General features: G+C 40.6%; 1 protein-coding gene across 1 annotated transcript in view; it reads right to left on the reverse strand.

Moving 5' to 3' along the window:
- The window catches only part of PPP2R5A (protein phosphatase 2 regulatory subunit B'alpha), a 93,704-nt gene that overhangs the window by 47,156 nt on the left and 31,195 nt on the right, over nt 1–15,353 (reverse strand). The window contains exon 2 of the mRNA XM_084623041.1: nt 8,078–8,274. Coding sequence (XP_084479167.1) covers nt 8,078–8,274 — 197 coding nt within the window. The remainder of the gene's footprint in view (nt 1–8,077; nt 8,275–15,353) is intronic.

Here is a 15,353-nt window from a genome sequence, read left to right on the forward strand (position 1 = left end):
ATGCCGTGCATTATTAACATAAGAATGGCCATACTGGGTCAGGCCAATGGTCCACCTAGCCTAATATCCTGTCTTCTGTCAGTGACCAATGCCAGATGCTTCAGAGGGAATGAACAGACAGGCAATCATCGAGTAATTCATCCCCTGTCATCCACTCCTACCTTCTGGCAAACAGAGGCAAGGAAAAAGCAGAGCATAGGGTAGCATCTCTGACCATCTTGACTAAAAGCCACTGATGGACATATCCTCAGTGAACTTATCAAGTTTTTTTGAACCCTGTGATAGTTTTGGCATTCACAACATCTCCCGGCAACAAGTTCCATAGGTTGACTGTGCGTTGTGTGGTTTTTTGTTTTGTTTTCTTTAAACCTGCTGCCTATTAACTTCATTGGGTGACCCCCAGTGTTCCCTCTAATTTTTTATGTCCATGTGCATAATGAATTTTGTTATGTGTACCAATATGGAGGTGATGTGTGGTGGGGGTAGGGTTGAGGGCTTTGGAGTATGGGAGGGGGCTCAGGGCTGGGACTGAGGGGTGAGGGCTCTGGGGTGGTGCCAGGGATGAGGGGTTTGGGGTGCAGAAGAGGGCTCAGGGCCAGGGCAGAGGATTGAAGTGCCGGGGGTGAGGGCTCTGGGGTGGGGCCAGGAATGAGGGGTTTGGGGTACAGGCTGCCCCAGGGCTGCAGCAGGGAGAGTGGACTCCCCCAAACTCCCTCTCACTGCAGCAGCTCAGGGTTGGGGGAGGGGCACCTCTCCACAGCCTGGAAGCTCCAGCAGGGCTTGGCCAGGGATGCGGCACCCTCCCAGTGTGTGCCGCCCTTGATAGCCTGCTGCATGGCCGCGCAGCTTAGAGGGAAACTTAGGTGACCCCTGTTTTTTGGGTTATGTGAAAGAGTAAACACCACTTCCTCCACACCAGTCAAGATATCATACGCCTCTATCATATCCCCTCTTAGTCGTTTCTTTTCCAAGCTGACATGTCCGTATGAGGAGATATTAAAAAGACCTTAATAATAATATTAAATTAAACATTGGTATTAATTCATTATTAATATTAATTGATTAAATAATATTAAACATATCCGTATTAAACATTAAATATTAAATGGGAGATATTAAAAAGACCCTAATCATTTTTGCTGCCCTTCTCTGTACCTTTTCCAATTCTAATACATATATATTTTTGAGATTGGGTGACCAGAATTGCACATAGTTTTCAAGGCTTGTGTGTATTATCAATTTATATAGAGGTTTTATGATATTTTCTGCCTTATCTATCCCTTTCCTAATGGTTCTTAACACTAGGAGCTGCCTTTTTTTTTTTTTTTTTTTGGAGACTGCTGCTGCATATTGAGAGGATGTTTTCAGAGAACTATCCACAATGACTCCAAGATCTCTTTTTTGAGTGCTAACAGCTAATTTAGACCCCATAAATTTGTAAGTATAGTTGGCCATGTCATTACTTTGCATTTATCAGCACTGACTTTCATCTGCCATTTTGTTGCCCAGTCACCCAATATTGTGAGATCCTTTTGTTACTCTTCACAGTCTGCTTTGGAATTATCTTGAGAAAAAGACTGAGCACCTGCCACCAAAAGTACTGACTGTGGACATTACCACCATCCTGCTGGTCATTCAGGCCTATAACATGTGCATTATCTTCAATTCAGGCTTCTTGCTAGATCCTCACATCCAGGCTATGTCTAAATCTTGCTGATTCTTTCTGAACTGCTCAAAAAAAGGTCTCTCATATCCACCCATCCATCCAGTTAAAACTCATCCAAGCTCTCATCATCTTGTGTCTTGATTACTGTAACTTTCTTTTTTCTGACCTTGACAAATGCAATCTTGCCCCACTCATATCCATTCAGAATGCTGCTGCAAAGATCATTTTCCTAGTTTGTTTTAATCATTTCACCTTTGTGATTTCTTACACTGGCTCCTGCATTTCTATCATATCAAACATAAGCTGCTTGTATTCACTTTCAAGGCCTTTCATAGTCAATCCCCATCCTACCCATCATCTCTCATTCACTACTGAGCTGTGGATGCTTACCTCTGATCGGCTCACAATACCGGCCTCTATCGTTCACTTGTTACATTTTCCAACAAGCAAGCACCTTTGTGCTTTTTCCCCATGTTTTCCCACATGCATGGAGCTGCTCCCTGTAAACCGTTGCAATGCTACCTCATTACCCAAATTCAGAACCTTCCTCAAAAACTCTCCTTTGCCTACAAAAATACTTGATAAAGGTTAGACTGTGGGTATGTAGAGCCCACTGCCTACATTACTGACCAATACTGCCTCACTGTTCACTTGTACTCCCCCATGTGTATCTATCGATTGTCTCTTGCTTTATATTTAGATTAGGCTTGGCAAATCGGTCAACTGACCAGTCAAATGTCAACTGACAACCTATTATTTGACCGCAGTCAAATATTTCAGCAACAATGCTGATGCAAGCCATGGCCTACCATTTTGACTGCATCATGGTGCTATCTGTTGCTAGCTTACCTAAACATCTTGATCACTCATGTTATTACATGCTAATGCTATCTGTATTGAAAAAACTGAACATCTTGATTGACTGGAATCTTCTAGAATAAGCATTGTATGTATGTATGTATATCTTTATTTGTATACCAGGCCATTAACGTACATGGTGGTTTACAAAGCACATTAAACAAGTTAAAAGACGCGGTTCCTATCCTGAAGAGCGTACAGTCTAAAATGACTAGATAAACATATTGTAATTAACTCAAAAAGGAATGGGGAAGGGATAGGAGGGTTCACAGTTATTAAACCTCCTTCCTCCAACACACAACAAAAAGATGCAAAGCTATTAAGCTGCCTACCTCAGATAAGCACATTTTAAATGACTTTTCTTTAAATGACTTTTCTTTAATAGTTCCTCTGTGTTTGGTTTATTTCTGTTTAATTTTATTTTTCTTTTTTTGTAACTGTTCAGTCTTGAATAATGTTAACATTTAAATGATAACCTAAAAAAAAAAGTAGTAATTAAATCTTCATTTTTTAGATCATTTCATTATGTTTTGCATTTTTCTGAGTTTACAAAAACTAAATTACTTAACTTATTTTATTAGGCATAAGTATCTAAGGCTAAGCCTACTGGAGACCATAAAGTCTTACTCTTTGTTACTGTTCTAATAAATTAGTGCTTTAAAAAAGTTGACTATTTTTGACATTCGACAGTATCTGACCAATGTCTGACTGGCCAATTGACTGATTATTTTTGGACCGGTCAAATGCCCAACCAATGCCGAGTACACTTAGATGGTTAAATTACTAGCAGCCACCTGAAATCCCATCTACACTAACACTGCTATTGTTTACTGCAACCAGCAAGGCTGAAATGGCAGTGGTAACAGTAGGACATTATTGGCACAAAAGCCTAATGCATAAACACCCCTGGTATCACTAATGTTAAGGTCACTAGAATACAATACACTCCCAGTTCTTTCTGCTGACAAAAAAAAAAAACACACAGTACAGGTAATGCCAGCCAACGACATATACTATGAATTCAGTCTTCTGTCTGAATCTTCATCTGGACTATTTACACCAGGTTTTATCAAACTATGTGGCAATTCTCACTGGTGGGGCATGATGGATAATAAGATCTAATACGGTTAGAAGTTCATTTAGACAACCTTTAGGAAGAAATGGCTTGACCCTTAATCCTGTCTGCAAAGGCTACAGACAGTATTAGGGGAGCTTCCGAATGATTTGGTCTTGTCCAGGTAGCATGAAAGAGCCCTGACTACAACAAGAGAGTGCAATTGTGTTTGCCCCTTGTTTCAGTGGGGTTTGGGGAAGAAAACTGAGAAATCAATCAACTGATTTAAATGAAAATCTGACACAATCTTCAGCAGGAACTTGAGGTGAGACTTAAGAGTCACCTTATCTTTAAGGAACACTGTAAAATGGACCTGCCATAAGGGTCTGAATTTCCCTACCCTGTAACAGATGTTAGTTATGGATACTAAAAAGTCAATATTCACAGACCAATGAGGCGGAAGGGGGAATAAAGGCAGTTTGCTAGGGGTTCAAAACAGATCTCCATTAAGCCCGATAACAGTCTGTTGGGGTTTTAGGAAAGAATAGGCTCTCAGATTGAAGGAAAAACAAAATCATAGAAATGTAGGGCTAGAAGGTCATCTAGTCTAGACTCCTGAGCTGAGGCAGGGCCACGTATACTTAGACCATTCCCTACAGCTGTTTGTCTAACCTGTTCTTAAAAAGCTCCAGTGACAGGGATTCCACAACATCTTTAGGAAGCCTATTCCAGTGCTTAGCTATCCTTAAAATTAGAAAGCTTTTCCCAATATCTAACCTACACTCCCTTACTGCAGATTAAGCCCATTACTTCTTGTCCTACCTCAAGTGGCCATGGAGAATGAATGATCAAAGTCCTCTTTAGAACAGCCCTTAACATATTTGAAGATTTATCAGGTTCTCCTCTCAGTTTTCTTTTCTCAAGATTAAATTGGCCTCGTGTTTTTAACCCTTCCTCACAAATCAGATATTCCAAATCTTTTGTCATATTTGTTGCTCTCCCCTGGACTCTACAATTTTCCCACATCTTAAAGTATGGCACCCAGAACTGGACACAATACTCCAACTGAGGCCTCACCAGTGCCAAGAAGAGTGGGAAAGCTACCTCCCATACCTTATATATGACACTCCTGTTAATATACTCCAAAATACTAGCCATTTTTGCCACCGACACACAATGTTGGCTCATATTCAATTTGGGATCCACTTTAACTCCCAGATCCTTTTCTGCAGTACTAGTGCCTATCCAGTTATTCTCTATTTTGCACAAGTGCATTTGATTTTTCTTTAAGTTCACAACTTTGCACTTATCTTCATTGAATTTCATCTTGTTAATTTCAGACCAATTCTCCAAAATGCTTCCAACCCCTCCCAGTCAGTGTCATTCACAAATTTTCATCAGACTCTCCACTCCACTCTCCAAGTCATTAATGAAAATGTCTGGCCTGGGTCTGGCCATTGACCCTGGATCGATTAGATATGTCCTCCCAGTTAGACTGTGAATCACTGATAACTCCTCTGAGTATGGTCTTTCAACCAGTTATGTACCCACCTTCGAATAATTTCATCTAGACCACATTTCTGTAGTTTATGAGACTGTCATGTGCGACTGTGTCAAAAGCCTTACTAAAACCAAAATCTATCAAATTTACTGCTCTCCCCCGTCAACTAGGCCAATACCCCTATTAAAGAAGGATATTAGGTCAGTTGGAATGATTTGTTCTGACAAAGTCATGTTGGCTATTATGTTATCTTATGTCATCTCTAGGTGCTTACAAATTGATTGTTAAATGATGCGTTTCAGTCTCTTTCCAGGTATCAAAGATAGGGTGACTGACCTATCATTCCCCCGTTCCTCTTCCCACTCCCCACCCCTGTCTTTCTAGATATATGTACTATGTTTGCCCTTCTCCAGTCCTCTGGCACCTCACCAGTCCCCCATGAGTTCTCAAAGATAATTGCTAACAGTTCCAAGAGTTCTTCAGCTAGTTCCTAAGTACCCTAGGTTGATTCCATTTTGCCCTGTGGCAACTTGAATATATCTAACTTATCTCAATATTTAACCTGTTCTTTCCTTGTTTTGGCTTGTGTTCCTTCCCCCTTCTTAATATTAATTGTGTTAAGCATCTAGTCACAGTTAATCTTTTTAGTGAAGACTGAAGCAAAATAGGCATTAAACACCTCAGCCTTCCTGATATCGTTATTAGCTCTCCTTCCCACTAAGTAGTGGACTACGCTTTTCATCTTTCTCTTGCTTCTAGCATATTTAAAAACTTCTTACTGCTTATGTCCCTTGCTACATGTAACTCATTTTGTGCCTTAGCCTTTCTGATTTTGTCCCTATATGCTTGTGCTATTCTTTTGTATTCATCTTTAGCAATTTGTCTACATTTTCCCTTTTTGTACAATTCCCTTTTTGATTTTCAGGTCATTATAAATAAATGAGACCTTTGAGGACTCTAGCAACTGGAGGTGGGGAAAATATAGTAAGACTTTGCATGGGCGAATGTGCAGACATTGCTGATAAATATATATTTAGAGCTGATAAAGTCCAAAATGTTTTTAAAATAGTTAATATTCCAAAATAGCAGAAACAGGGGCTTCCACACGAGACAAGTGACACTGCACTGCACAAATAGAAAACCTCTTCCATTCTCCTATGTGAATCAGTCAAGTAGACGTTTCTTCTGCTCTTTACCAAAGTGAAGAAAGGGATTTTTCTTGCACTACTTCCACTGGAATCTCCAAGTAGCCTGTCATGTGTTGCAGGAGGTCTGGAAAGTTCCTAAAATCAACCACCTGTCTAGGAGAAGAAGGGATGACTGCCTCTTTGGTCAAGGAAGAATATATTGTTGTCGGATTCCATTTCCTTCAGGTACTCTTCCTTACTGCCATGTTCGTGCAAGTGCAGTCTGAGGCTGTAGACGCTGATCCTCTTGAGTAGATCTACAATGTCTCATGAAAGAGGAAGATTTAATTGTACAGGTGGGCAGTTGAGGAAGGTTTCCTACCTGGTTGTCCCCAAGGAGCCCAATAAGGCCAAGACAGTATGTTTTAAGGATAAGTGGCTAGGGGCTATATTGCTGGAAACCAGGGTGGATGTTTCTTATGAGATCAAAAAAGGGTGGAGGAGATACTCTACTGAAGATGCTTCTTCTTGTATTTCTGGGTGACTCTCCCAGATCATATCTTCAGTAGATCTCCAGGAGTTTCTGATTCATCATGCTGTCTTCTGTCTCAACTTTATGAGCTCAATGCCTTTTTCCCTCTGACTACTTTTCAATCAACTTTTCATTCTACTCCCCTATATACCTGTCCTCCACCCAACAGTCTTCCTAATGGCCACTTCACTATACTTGACCCTCTTCTACTGCCTAATGCCAGTTTTCTTCACCTTAAACACCCAGCTAGAATCTCTCAATTGTTGAGGAGAGAAAGGAAAATTTAGCTAGTTTTACAGCAGGAAAGTGGAAAAAAATTAGGTTCAACTAAGTATGGGGAAGAATTATTCTATAACTGGATGGTAGACCATACTTATGAAGTTGTTGTCAATCTGTCAGTATTACTACTACATTTCAAAGTCAGAATGACAGACTGATGTTTTACAGATCCCTGTATGCGAGACAGAGCTAAGAACATTTTTTTCTCCTATATTAAAGTCTTCAAACTGTTGCTCAGAAGACTATAGATGGGTAAATTAAAAGAGCTATCAGTCAATCAAGATTTAAATACATGCAATATGTACCTCAAAAACAAAAAGTGAATGAGAAGCACAGAGATTGCTTTGAAACACAAACATCTCTTCCTTACATAAGAGCAGAAAAAACAGAAGTTACTGTAGTTAACAACTGTAAATAATTTCTTGTTTGTTTTATAATCACAGTAATTTACAGAAAGGGCTCTGCAGTACACATCAGTTTATGTTGACTCTAGACTATACAGTTACACCTAAATGATTTAAGGTAGTTGTAAGTGCATTTACTCTGAGTAGGACCAGTTCCTTCCTCCTTGTAGAGAAGCTTCCTTTCTATTGATTCTAACTTCAGTAAGAATCTCTCCCTGAGTTTTAGCTCCGATACTCACCCTTAAGAGTCCATACATCTATTGCAATTCTCAAGTAAGGAAGCACAGGCAGAACAACTCAAAATGTTCTCATTTTCTGAACCTTATGGGATTTTTTTTCAGCTTGTCCAGAGCTAACTTTCTTCATACATCACATCTAAAAATTTAGCTATATTGCATTTACCATGCTATATCAAATAAAGCGACTTTTCAGATTTGACAAATTCAGCAAAGCTTTCTAAATAATTCTTTAGGCTGTTTGAGTTGATTACTTATGAACTATACTAAATTTACAGGTAGTGTCAGCCATGGCAATGCTCTACAACTATTATGTAACAATATAAATTCAGACAGAAGCTAATGATCAGTAAGAAATGTTTTATTTAGTTTTAAATATATCAAATAAATAAATACCGTTCAACTCCAGTTTTTACTTACCATTTTCACTATGTCAGCATATGCTGACTCAACAATCACACCACGAGTTGTTGAAACGTATTCAACCAGTTCATTCAATGTGGCTCTCTTAATTTCTTTGCTCCTCAGGTCTGAAACAGAGTCCATGAAGTCAAACAGTATACAACACTGCTGTAACTTCTGACAAAAGAGATTTTGCTGTTCATTTGAGGTGGCATCTATAAGCAGAAAAAAGAAAAAAAGCCACTTACGTTTTTAGAAATTGAAGCATTGATTTCTAAATATCTTATCAGCCATAACTCAGTATTAATAAGGAAGACTAGTTTTGGGTGGCAAGCAAGAGAGATTAATGTTCAATACTGTCACATCTAAAATCAAAGTTGTTTGTGCCACTACCATGAAATTTAACTGAGGGTTTGATAATATATCCACAATGAGTAAGAGATTTTAAATGGGGAATATATAAAATGTAATTAATATAGAGAGAAATTACACTTTTAAAAACTAATGTATTCTACACAAAAAAAACTTAAAACAAGTACCAACCCTCCCACCATCACCATGGAACTAACCACTCAATCATATGATTTGTTGCATTCCATCCACTAATTCTTTATTACATTGTCTATTTAAAAATTAAAAAATTTGCAGGGCCGATACCTTGTTTTTTTTACCAATATATAAAGCTCTTGCCATCATAGGATGAATGTCTCAGTGGAGAATTGACCCCGGTATTTCACAGAAAATATTTTATCCTGGATTTTCACATCTCAGACTAGAGAAATTTAATTAGTAAAATTAATTAACTTATTAAATTCTCCAGTTTGAACCATTTGTGATCACTTAAAACCATACGTCTGTCATGACTATGACAGCATTTTCATAAAGCATCAGTCTTTGTATGCCTTCCCAGCCCACTAACTGGGCGAAATTCTTCCATTAATGCTACAATTTGGATCTGTGGCAGAGTGATTTTAATAGCTTTAGAGTATTAGTTAATTACTAAACCATATTAAACTTACTGGAAAATAAATATTTTTTGCTCAAAATATTGTGACCCTCTGACTTTTGCATACAAAGTCACAACAAAATCAGGCAGAGTTGTTATGGTTATCAATAAATCAATTCAATTTCACATCACTTAACTAAATTCAACAAAGGGAAGAAATTTCCCTTTTCTCACTAATTGTTGTTTGTATTCTGGCAACACCAGTATGAAAGAGTCCCCTCATCTCTAAGACATTTAAAATACTATGCCAAGCTGCAGAATTTTCACTCCCATTTCTCTCTCTGAACACATAGGCAGGCTTACCCAATTGAGAGTTTTCAGAAATGGAAAGCAGCTGTAGTTAGCCTACACTACTTTGACTATCTGATCAATATTAGTAAGTCCTGTGGAGTGTCCAGACTGGTATTGCCACATCATAAAATAAAAACGAGTCAGGAGAAGGAAATACCTTGCTAGAATACCTTGTCAGAATACCTTGCTAACTGCTTCGCTGAAGATATACAGAATTTTTACTCGTGACATGCTAGCAGAGTGAGCCATGCAGAAAACTCCCCTTGCTCTTAAGGTTTTTGGCCCTCTGCAATTAGGCCAGCTGAAGGGCTTTAAGGACAGTCTTAGATATCTCAAAAGCCCCAAAATATTTCCATAATTCTTTTTAAAAGTGAGAATTAAGAGTTCTCCTAAACTCCAATTACATACAAATAAGTTGTACAGACACCATCATTGCAAAATTCACTCTTGAAAAGTAAGTAGTGATATCCCAATAAATGTGAAATAATAAAAACTGTAGAGAGTGAAAATAGTTAAATCCAGTGAGGGATAAGAGTGCAAACAACTTGTTTCTGCCCCCCACCGTGGCTCAGTGCAGTAGGAGTCATTCTGAAAGACAACCCCTGAAGGTGGAAGAAGAATGCAAGCTCCACATACTTCAGAAATAGATTCTATGGGAAGAAAATGAAGTGGGATTCCTTCCCACAGGTCATGTCTGAATAATAATGCTTGAAAATGTATTTAGCACAGATAACATGGCTGACTGAAATCTTCCTGTGACAAGCAACCGGAGCTCTCCTGTTTAGGATTACCATTGACCTCCAGACCAAGACGCAACTATATCAGATCCAAGGACAGCTATATCACAACACAGACACCCTCTCAGGCGTGTCCTCTTCTAGTGACAGAATTTCCATGAAATAGATGTTTAAAAAAAAAAAAGAAAAAAAGAAGAGAGCACCCGCCCGTTTGTGCTTTTGAAGTCTGTATTTTGCTTCAAGTAGAATCCACAGGTTCTCTTACTGGTTAAGACCCTATTCTTGTGATGGAAGACTCAAAGATTAAATGAATCACCTTGGCCATGAAATTTTGGACAAGTCCATGGCATCATCTTTTACAGTAAAAACTGGTCCGTAGAGCCTGAAGTCACTTCCACCTTGAAAATTATCTTGTATGTAAAGCACTTAATATTAAGAAAAAGCTCACCTCAACCATTTTGTCAGGCACTATTTGTCATCCAGGACTCAGAGGCCTTTTTAATGCTGGACTCAAATCCCTGTCTGAGCTTGGTAACAGGGATTAAAAAACTGCCAAATTAAACTAGAACTATCTCCATAAATTGTAATCTGACAAGTAAAGACTGATAGTCTGTGCATGCAAAAGAAGGGTCCCCAAGACCTGTTCAAACACCATTGCAGATGGTTCACATTCAAAACCATGTGACTCTTGTAGACTCCTTCCAAGATGTCAGGAGTTGGGAGACCCGACTGGGGATACCATATCTACTGTCCTGTACCCTATTTGGACTTAATTACATTCATGCACCGAGATGGAGTGAAGCACTCTAATTGTCCAAAGCAACATTCTCAGCCTATTAGGATGGGACTCTGCCATGCAAAGGAGAATAGGAATCATCCATCTGGGAACTCTAGAATAATAAAATCACGCCCCACGACCTTGACCAAGACTTTGATACCAGAAGTACAGGTGAATTGCTACACACTCCTCCTTTCCCAGTGAATGGAAAAAGCATCCCTCACTAGCAGAGTTTTCCCTCAAAGAGAAACAAAGATCACTAGTGGTGCATCTTTAGGTGAGTGGCATGCCTCCGGTCACTATTCTAAGACCAAGAAGCCATCAGCACAAGTCTACCACAGATCTACTCATTCTGAGAGATATTTCTTGTCCACCTTGCTAAGTAAGTAGTCACAAGAAGAGTTTTGAGAGTGTCCATTCTCACTCCTGAGGGGTCATCTACATAGGTAGCACAGACCAGTATCTGTGAAAGATATAGAATACAGAAGTCTAATGACCCAATGATTCTCTTGTTTTGTGATCAAACATACCCCCTTTGTGCATCTATGGCTGCCCCATTTTCAGAGTCTTGATGTACAGTTACAGTTTCTGGAAACCCTAGGTGATCTCCAGAAAAAAGAAAATCCCTTCTGTCTGAGCCTCCCTCCTAAATTGAATGCATATGAGATACAATAGTCTGAATGAATGGGCATGTGAGTGTACAAGATATACCGTGGAAAAAGCACTGGTGGCCATCTGAACCTATCTAAACTAGTATTTCCACCACTGCCACCACATGTTAAATCATGGGGAGAATTGTTTCAGAAAAGACAACGCCTTAAATAAAAAAGGGAAAAAACAGATATGCATTTATTTTAAGGTAGAGACGGTCAACGGAAAAAAAATTTCAATTTAATGTGTGGGTTAAAAATTTGAAATATAATAATTGGGGCAGATGCTTCTAAAAAGTGAAAGTAAAGCAAAAAGTAAAAGACACCACATTGCTGCATTCTATTTTTACTGTCAACTTATTTTGGTAGTAGGCTACAAATATCTATTTACCTTGATGTATAATGCATTTTGTACGCTACCAAGTTACTAAAGTGTTGAGCTTCCTAAATATTTTGAATACACAGATGAACTAAATTACTTAACTCACTATTAAAATAATTTGTATTGACAGTGGTTTAACGGTTTTTAAAGTAAAAATTCACGATACAAACTTTTCACCTGACTTATTTCCTGATATGAGGCTAAAGTAACTAGCTAGTTTAAAATAACAAAAAACAAAAAACACAAGCTTATATTAGTTATTGAAGCCTTTCCTTTCTAGAAGAGTATTTACCAAATCAGGCTTACAATTTTTATTATTTGCTCAGAGCTTCTGTTTAAATATGTCCTCAGGCAGGTAATTAAAAGTTTGCTCTCCTGCAGAGGTAATGGAGTAACCATCCATCAGCTTCAGTTAACAGTTGATCCATAAAACTATACTGACTGGAAGTATTACACTAGGCAAGTACAGTGTAAGCCACCCTGCATGTTTGAAAGAAAAGGTTGCCAAGCCTCCCCATTTTGCTGGGAGTCTCCCAGAATCAGGCTCTATCTTCCATAGGCTACTGAAGCCAAACCAGGAGATTTTAAGTGCTAAAAGTCCGGCAGCACAGCGAGGCTAAGGCAGGCTCCCTGCTGCTCCCGGAAGTGCCTGGCATGTCCCTGGGGGTCTCCCCGCGTTGCACCTGCCCCAAGCCACCAACTCCACAGCACCCATTGGCTGGGAACTGTGACCCATGGGAGCTGTGGGGGTGGTACCTGCGGGCAGGGGAAGAGTGCGGAGAGCCCCTGACCCCCCTTGCCTAGGAGCCACTGCCAGAGGGATATGCGGGCTGCTTTCAGAAGCTGCCTAAGATAAGTGCTGCCTGGCTAGAACCTGCACACCCCTTCCCGCACCCCTGCCCCAGCCCAGAGCCCACATCCCCTCCTGCACCCAAACTCGCTCCCAGAGCCTGCACCTCAACCCCTGCCCCAGCCCAGAGCGGGCACCCCCTCCCGCATGCAAACTCCCTCTCAGAGCCCACATCCCGCACTCCCTCCCATGCCCCACCCCCCCCTCCAAGGGCCTTCACCCAAACCCACTGCCACAGGCTGGTGAAAGTGAGTGACAGTGGGGGGGAGTGAGCAATAAAGGGAGGGGGTATGGAGGGAGCGGGGGCAGGGCCTCGGAGAAGGGGTGGGGCAGGGATGTTTGGGTTTGTGCCGTTAGACAGTTGCCATATTGAGAGAGGATGACTTAACATCTTGAACACCATTGTGTATCACAGGGAAAAAAAAAATTCTTAGATTGTTACTGAAGATGACAGTTCAAACAAAACTATCAATCTGAAAGCCTCAACAGTTCTCAGAATAAGAGGCAATTATGAGAGAGTAATTAGAATGAGTTTTTAATAGCATATGTATTAAAATGAGTCAAAGCTACAGTTTCTATTACAGAGTTGCAAAATATTATAAACCCATTTTCAATAATGCCCAAGTCACTGTTAAATTTATCTGCAAGCAAAAGGCAAATCTGATCTTAATTAAGTCACACATCTTAATATAAGTAGAACATTTATTTTTAGTTCTAGAATAGCACAAAGTCTGCCTACCCTTGTGGTTTTCGTTATCTCCCACATCTCCCAATAGAATATTTCTATTGATAGAAAACTTCTATACATAATGTTTGAACAGTTTACCAGACACATATTAGCTAGATGCAGATACAAAAAGATCTAGGGGCATGGGGAGACACAACCAAGATCCAGGAACAGTTCTTGGAGAAGGCCAGTTTAGTCCTCGTCCAAGTGCTGAAAAGGGAAAGGGGCTGGCATTTTACCAAGAATCCTGGAACCCCTGCTTGGGAGTTAAATCTATCACTCTGGCAAGATTACATATAATAAAGCTGAATTACAAATATAATCGGCTTCTTAAAAACAGTTAAAGGAACAAACCCACTCACGGTTTGTCAGACGCATGGAAGTGGAAAAGTGTATAACAGATTTTGAAAATTTCTGAAGCAGATTGTAATCTAAACAGAATTTGTACAGAGAAAAGATGACTATAGGGAAATAATTGCATTTTGTCTCCCAAGGATAGAGGGCCAACCTACTCCTCAGTTTCAAGTAAAGAAATGGAAGGTGAATTTTAGAAAAGGAGAGTTATGATTAGTTTATCATGTACTTGGATTCTATAGTGATAATGCTGTACAAATGCCTGTAAGTAAAGAACAGCCATGTGCCTTTTTGACTCTCCTTGCTACCATGTCTCACACACCATTTTTTATTTTATGTATTTGCCATATTCGCAGAATCTCTTATTTCTGTGTATATGCTATTACAAAATCCTCATTTCAATTTCTACCCTTTTAATTTCTCACTCCCTCATTTTTACTTATTCATATTTCCTTTCCCATCCCACACCACATGATGCTGCCACCTCCACCACACTTGTGAATGCTCCAGAAAGAACCAGTAAGTAAATGGAATTTGTGCTCCTAAAGTAAAAGACTTCTGAAAATCCTCCCCTAAAACCTTCAAGTTTTTTGTTGCTTCAGCAACCCTGCAAAACTCTGAAAAAGACAAGGTTCAGAGAGATGGTGAATCAAATGCACGATTCCTAACTTTTCAAGAAACAGCTATTCACCTCTGTTTGTTTATAGACTTACCGTATATACTCGATCATAAGCCGATTTGTTTATAAGCTGACCCCCCGCCAGATGGATAAGTAAAAATGGAAAATGTTTATGACCCCTTCATAAGCCGACCCTATAATTCAGCGTCAGCAAACGCTGGCTCCCGGGCCATCAGGATAAGCTGCTGGCAGGCCGAGATGGTTTGTTTACCTCGAGCCAGAGAGGTAAACCTAAGTAAACAAAGTGTCCCGGTGTGCCAGCTGCTTACCCTGACAGGCCAGGACAGCAACTGGTGGGGAATTTTTTTTGGGGGGGGGGATGGAGGGGGGGAAGCTGGGGGTCAGGGTAGTAACCCCTGTAACCACCCCCCACATGACCCCACCCCTAGCCCAGGACCTCCATACTCTCCCCATCCCATCCCTTCCCACCTTATCGGGGGAGGATGTCTCTGGCCTGGCTGAAGCTGCTCCAGCAGGCCAGACTGGGTGGCGCAGCCGCAGCATGTTCCAGTGGGCTGGGCTGGGCGGCATGGCTGCCGCGTGCTCTGGTGGATCGGGCAGCATGGCCACAGACAACTCTGTGGGGCGGGGCTGAGCAGCATGGCTGCAGCCTGCCAGCCGTGGAGCTACAGCTCCTTTGGAGGCTGGAGGGAGAGCAGCATGGCCAGAAGTGGAGAAACTCTGCCACCCGCCCCCCCCCCCGCCCTCCCTTCTGGCTCTGCTGCCTCTCCTTGCTCCCTCCGTTGGGGGGAGGGGCTGTGTCCCATCTCTCCCTCTCTATACCCATTCATAAGCCAACCCCTTCTCTGGTGCTTCCCTTTTTTACTAAAAAAATTCAGC

Source organism: Lepidochelys olivacea (assembly GCF_965140295.1).
Source record: "Lepidochelys olivacea isolate rLepOli2 genome assembly, chromosome: 3".
Lineage (NCBI taxonomy): Eukaryota > Metazoa > Chordata > Testudines > Cheloniidae > Lepidochelys > Lepidochelys olivacea.